Source organism: Penaeus japonicus, unplaced genomic scaffold (genome assembly GCF_977035675.1).
Source record: "Penaeus japonicus unplaced genomic scaffold, GWHDUDI00000001_assembly GWHDUDI00000026, whole genome shotgun sequence".
NCBI classification, from domain to species: Eukaryota; Metazoa; Arthropoda; class Malacostraca; order Decapoda; family Penaeidae; genus Penaeus; species Penaeus japonicus.
The window spans coordinates 33,353,762-33,361,261 of NW_028234428.1; the positions used below are offsets into that span (position 1 = coordinate 33,353,762).

At 34.7% G+C, this 7,500-nt stretch overlaps 1 protein-coding gene across 1 annotated transcript; it reads left to right on the plus strand.

Moving 5' to 3' along the window:
* Nucleotides 1-3,325: 3,325 nt before the first annotated feature.
* LOC122247474 (uncharacterized) lies at nt 3,326-4,439 on the plus strand. The gene is made up of 3 exons (XM_086552319.1): nt 3,326-3,390; nt 3,622-3,710; nt 3,820-4,439. Exons 1-3 carry the CDS (start codon nt 3,382-3,384, stop codon nt 4,376-4,378), a joined length of 657 nt encoding a protein of 218 aa, XP_086408445.1. The 5' UTR covers nt 3,326-3,381; the 3' UTR covers nt 4,379-4,439.
* Nucleotides 4,440-7,500: the final 3,061 nt, after the last annotated feature.

Here is a 7,500-nt window from a genome sequence, read left to right on the forward strand (position 1 = left end):
CTAATTCCTAATTCCTAATTCTATGATAATTTTTAATTGAATAATAAATCTCATTCCTAATTCCTAATTCTATAATTATTTCTACTTTGATATTTAATTTAATTCCTAATTCCTAATTCTATGATAATTTTTAATTTAATGATCAACCTAATTCCTATTTCCTAATTCTATAATCATATTGAATTTAATAATTAATATAATCCCTAATTCTATGATTATTTATAATTTAATAATGATCTAATTCCTAATTCCTAATTCTATAATTATATTTAATCTAATAATTAATCTAATTCCTAATTCTATGATTATTTATGATTTGATAATGATATAATTCCTAATTCCTAATTCTATGATTATTTTTAATTTAATAATTAATCTAATTCCTAATTCCTATTTCTATAATAATTTTTAATTTAATAATTAATCTCATTCCTAATTCCTAATTCCTAAGCCAAAGGTCAACCCACCTTAATTCTGACCCTCTGTCTCTAACCACCTCGTTTGACCTTATAATATAGAAAGATTTTCCGCGAGTATGGCGATGGTTTTAACCTGGAGTGCAATTGATTTGCAATGGTAGGAGTTAGGGTTTTTCTAGTACTGAGAACACACTTGGAATTAAATAAGATGGTAAGAATATACGGTACATATAGAAACAAGGATATGTAGTAGGGAAAAGTGAACGATAGGAAATTACGGGAAAAAAATAGAAATAAATGAAAAAAGTTTGTGATTTAATGTAAGAAAGAAAAAACAAGTACGAAATATGAACGAAGGCAAGTCAAAGGATATTAAAAAAAACAGTTTATTTTCATAGAAACACACAGGCAGAGAGAAAAGAAAGCAATGAGGCCACATCCTGAAATAGGGATAGAAAGTCCGTAGACTGAGAGACTTGTGGCGTTAAGGAACAACGGGGATGGAATCGTTCAAGTCTACGGGATTGCACTCCTGAAGTCAAGGGGAAATTTGCCGAGCTGTTGGAATAGATACATGGATCAAATATTATATATATATATATATATATATATATATATATATATATATATATATATATATATATATATATATATATATATATATATATATGTATAATATATATGTATATATATAATTACATATATATATATATATGTATATATATATATGTAATATATATATCATATATATATATATATATTTACATATATATATATATATACATATATATATATATATTCATATATATACATATATGTATATATATAAACATACAAATATAAATAAATATATATACATATATATATATATATATATATATATATGTGTGTGTGTGTGTGTGTGTGTGTGTGTGTGTGTGTGTGTGAGTGTGTGTGTGTGTGTGTGTGTGTGCGTGTGTGTGTGTGTGTGTGTGTGTGTACATATATATATATATTATTTACTTATTTATTCATTTATCTATTTATCTATAGAGACATTTATGTTGATACTTTATATATTTTTATATTCACACACATACACACCCACACATAAACACACACACACACACACACACAGTCGTAGGCAAAGTAAAATGTTTTTATAATTTTCTTGACCATCATTAGTGTTTATTATCTTCGATATTGTTATAAAAAATATCATTATCAATTGATGTTATATTGTGCTTAGCATCATCAGCATTATTATCATCATTATTATTACTCTTCGTATTAAAGGTATTGATTATTATTGTTATCATTAATATTGTTATTGTTATTATTTTGATCATATTCACTAATTCCATTGTCATGTTTGTTTATACCATTATCACCAATAGCATTAGTATTATCATTTTTACTCTTATCATTATGATTATCTATATTATCATCATTATTATCATCATTCTTATTATTATCGTTTATTTTAGTTTATCATTATCATTATCATTATTATTGTTATCATTAGCATTGCTATTGTTAAAGTAAGTGTTATTAGCATTATCATTATTATCATCATTATTATCATTATCATAATCATAATTTCCACTTTAAATAAAACAATATATTTGTTACCGTATTACTTCTATCATTAACATTATGATTATCATTATTATCAATGTTACTCTATTATCATTGTCTTTCTTATCATAAACATTATTATTGTCAGCTATTTCCATCATCTGATCATTATCTTTATCATGTTTATTATAAATGTCATTAATACCGGTATTGTCATCACTATTCTTCCTATCTTATCTTATTGCTGTTGCTGTCATTAATATCAACAGGGCCATTACTCCCATAATCACCCTTGCCATGGCCATTAACCCATTTCTCATCTATTTGTTCATAACACCATTATTCATATTATTACTATTATTTATTTACTGTATTTATCTATATATCTATCTATCTATCTATCTATCTATCTATCTATATATATATATATATATATATATATATATATATATATATATATATATATATATATATGCATATATATTTTTTTTTTTTTTTTTTTTTTGGGGGGGAGGGATTTTCATCTCTAAATGACTAAAATAGTTATCATGTCTATTATTGACGTTGTTGATAAGTTCATGAGCATTATCATTACTGATGTGATTATAGCATTGTTATTACTATGAGTGTTCTGTTGTCATCAGCCATTGTCTCTTGATATTAATTTATGACTATTTCTCGGTCGTCTGAAGAGATAAATAGGAGGATGTATATATATATATATATATATATTATATATATATATATATTTATATTTTTTTTTTTTTTTTTTTTTTTTTTTTTTTTTTTTTTTTTTTTTTTTTTTTTTTTTTCCTTCTTCTTTCTTTTGTTGACTAGCTATAAGGTGTTGTCAGTTTTAGCGTAGAGGTAGCCTGCATATCCACCTACCTACTGTTGCAGTCACTGACTAGTGCAACAGGTTTTGAATTACGTTCGCCAGATAGGGATGTCTTTGATATTTTTTATTGTTTGCATATTTAAGTGGCAGACGATAAGATAGAGAACATTTAGTGATTAGTGTGTTACGTAAATGTTTAGGGGACTCCCCTGGGCTGATGGGACATTGCTATGCAAGTGCAGAGTGATGCGCTGTCATGTCACTGTAAATTTCCTTTGAGTAGTTCATGCCATGAGATCATACATTAGTCCAAACGAAATACCGTAGATTAGGAGTGAAATGACGATTTTTAAAGTACGTTTTGCTGTTGTTGTTTTCGTTTGTTTGTTTGTTTCCGCATGTGCACTTACCGCCCCTACTTTAACCCTACCTCCCCAAGGCCAGAGTGTCGCCCCATCTCGCGGGTATATATAAAGCGGCCACGAAAATGCATCTCTATCACTCGCCTCCGACCTTCTTCGACGCAGGTGCTTTTCGCTGCGGTCTCCACTTCCCCGAAATCTCACCATGAAGCTGGTAACGACACTGAGGCTCTTCCGCCCTCTCAATAGTCGATATTGTTTTGAGTTATAGATGATGCTGCATATCTTATTCATTTCCTTTTCGGAGTCTGCACGTTGGTGCCTCCTTGACCCCGTTTCTGAGTACTCCATAAAGGCACATGTGTGTATGTATGTAAATGTGTTTATATTGACTTGTGGCACATATACCTTGGCCATGGCTAAGCCTCCTCCCTCTCCCACGCAGCTGATGCTGCTGGCGCTGGCTGGGCTGGCGAGCTGCAGCACGAAGCTGGTCGGAGGCGACCGAGCCAGGGACGTCTCTCTTCGCTACAAGTGAGTTCCTCCAGCAGTCCTTGAGATCATTCATGTTCGTTCTGTCTTGCCTTTTGTTTACGCTTTCTCTGCGTCGGTCTCTCGAGCTCAAGTCCCTTCCTTCGCTCAGGTATTTCGACGACAACGGCAAGGAGATCCAAGTCGAGATCGAGGCCGAGAGGCTGGGACTCGGCCTCGTCGGCGGGGCGCCCAGGACGGCCGTAGCCTCCGCCCCCGCCCCTGCCCCTGCCCCTGCCCGTGCCCCTGCCGTCCGCCTTGCCCCCGTGCGCGCTGTCCCTTACAGCGCCCCACGAGCCGAGGTCCGGACCCGCTACGTCCCCGCGCAGGTCGTCCCCGTCCGCCGGGTGGAGACCCGCTTCGTCCCGGCCCAGGTCGTCCCCGCCCCACAGCCTCAGCTGCGAACGGTCGCCGTCGAGGTCGCTAGGACGCCCCAGGTCACCCGCTACATCCCGGTGGAGGCGCCGAGGACCCGCCTCGTGGAGCTGGACGACGATGACGATGACGATGACGATGACGATGTTTCGGTCGTGTTCGCCCCCCGCGTCTCCGCCCCCCGTGTCTCCGCCCCGGTGCAGCGCCTGGCGCCCCTCCGCTACTCCCTGGCCGCCCTCGACAAGGACCCCGTGATCCCCGCCCGAAGGATCTCCGACACAAGCGACGAGGATTAGACAGGGATTCTCTCTTTATTTTTCCAATCTGTTTTCGGGTGAATAAACACGCTAACAATTTGTCATAGTGTTTCATTCTATAGCTATGTTTTAGCAGGGATGATAAACTATAAAAGATGATACATGGACTCCAGCATAGTACTCATCACTGCATATGTTGAGATAATCAGGCCGCGCATGTCTTAACTCGAACTGCGAGCTCCGAGGGTCATACTCAAAACTTTTAACCGTCCCCGCGTGACGTCACAGCACCTCGTAACTTAAGGGTGGTCCCGAGCACTCGTACCGGTGTGAACCCGGAAATAAGTCGTGCTAGTTCCGACTTGTGCAAGCGAGATATGTACAGATTATGTTTTATTGACCGTCCTATACACAGTATTAGGCGTCATATCAATTTATATTGCCTCTGTATATCACAAATACCCCCATTCTCCCCAGCCACTTGATAAAAAGAAGATAACAAGCAATTATAGGACAGAGAATGCGCTCGTCGTTTACCCAGTGGAGTTGACGACAATACATATTGAATACATGATAGAGCTTTGGGAAATGAAGGTGTCTTGTCATAGATGAAGATCGTATATATATATATATATATATATATATATATATATATATATATATATATATATATATATATATATTATATATGTATGTATATATATAAATATATATATGTATATATATAATGTATATATATAATGTATATATATACATATATATATATATATTTATATATATTATATATATGTATATATAATGTATATATACATATATATAAACATACATATACATTTATATATATATATATATATATATATATATATATATATATATACAAATATATCTGTATCTCTCTATCTGTATATTTATATATCCATCCAACTATCTATCTATCTATGTATTTATAATCATCTATATCTCACTCTCGTTCTCTTTCCCACTCCCTCTCTCTCGCTCGCTCGCTCCTCCCCCTAATGACCGTGGCCTCCAAGTGGTAGTTACGTCTAAAAGGTTGACTGTGTAACCCGCTGCGATGTCTTAAACTGCCAGAGTTTTGAGTAGACTCGCTGTTATCGATCGCAGTCAGTCCAGTCTATGACCGAGTAATGCTCTTGTTACAGGCTGTGTCGACAATTTTGGTCTTTTTTCCCTTGGAAAAAAGTGCTGAGTGAAGTACTCTTGTTGGAAGCACTCAAATAGTTCACCATTGCAGTTGACCCTCCCTTGCAATACCTTAAGTTGCGTGACTCAGTGTTAGACTTTTTACCAGATGGCCTTTCTATAAATCCGTGAAACTGAAGAGCAAATACTCTACACTTTATTGGGTTAGTATAGACAAAGACACTCAACCCTTTGCGCACTGATTTTATTTACCTCTGGGTCCTCATTTCTGAAAAAAAGATGACACACTCAGGCGTCGCTGATAGATCCGAATCTGTTGTCTCTTTTTAACCAGAGGAATGAGCGTTGATTTGAGTGATAGGACTAAGCGAATCGGAAATTTCTTCTGCTGGGGAATTGCTGATAATGGTGATGGTGATGATAATAGAATTGGCGATAACAATGATAGGGAAGACAGCACTAATTGTGATAATGACAATAGTGATAATGATACTAAGCATGATTGTAAACGGTTGGTTTATGGTTGTTTTTACAGTGGCTCTGTGGCTTGATCCTCTGGTTTAACTACTGTACGTGTGTGTGGTGGTGAAATTGGTTGTATGAATGGGAAGTAGGTGGTTAAATCGTGCCCGTTTGGAATGGACTCCACCCCCAACACCCCACCCCCCTTCTCTAGGAGCGAAGACACAGGAAAAGGAGAGTTGTAAAGGCCACCTTAGCATGGTCATCAAAGGACTTCATACTTCCACACACTCTTTTTATTTTCCTATCGGTAGGATAAGGAAAGACAATCATTGAGGACTCCATCCTCAATTATTAGAATTTCAGCCAACCAAGCTTTCTCGACGCCAACCATACCTAGCAAACCTGTCTTACTAAGCCAAGTCCTTTCGCTCGAGCCCTGCCTGGCTTGAATCCTCCGCTCAGCTGGTCTTCCTCACAAGCGGAGAAACGGCCGTTCTAATTTTATTACCTTTACACCGGTAATCCTCTGTTTGGTTCATAGTTGTCAGTTTAGAGAATACTTGAAACTGTACAGCAGGTGTGTCTCCATTCTCTTGCTTATAATGATAACAATATTTTATTACCTTGACACCGGTAATCCTCTGTTTGGTACATAGTTGTTAATAGTTGTCAATTTACAGCATACTTGAAACTATACAGCAGGTGTGTGTCTCCATTCTCTTGCTTATAATGATAACAATATTTAAAAACAGAAACAGTTATGCAATCAGTGATGGCGACAAAAATATTGACTATGATAACAATAATTATGATTATAGTAATGATGATAATGATACTGTTTATAATGAAGATCATAATACTAACAACAATAATGATAATAATAACAATAATGATAATGATACTAATTATAGTAATAATCATAACTATATAAATCACAATGATAACAATAACAATAATAATGATGATAACAAAACCAATAATTACAGTAAAAGTAACAATAACATGAACATCCACAGAGTATCGCCTAAGCCACAAAGACCTTATTATATAATCGAATTCGTTATGCTAATAAGGAAAGATCCATCAACCTTCAGTGTGGGTCAAGGTAGGGTTTCACCTTCGGAGCCTTCGAGAGATACCCCTAAAGATCTGTGGCTTTGGATTGGATTTTGTGTGTTTGTGTGTATGTATGTATGTATATGTATATATATATGTATATATATAATCATGTATATATATGTATACATATGTATATACATATATATTTATATATTTATATATATATATATATACATATATATATATATATATATATATATATATGCACACACACACACACGTATATATATATATATATATATATATATATATATATATATATATATATATATATATATATATATATAAAAAAAAAGAGAGAGGGTAGAGTAGAGAGATAAAGATAAATGTACGTAAATATATATAGATAGGTAGATATGTATTTATACACACACACACACACACATATATATATATATATATATATATATATA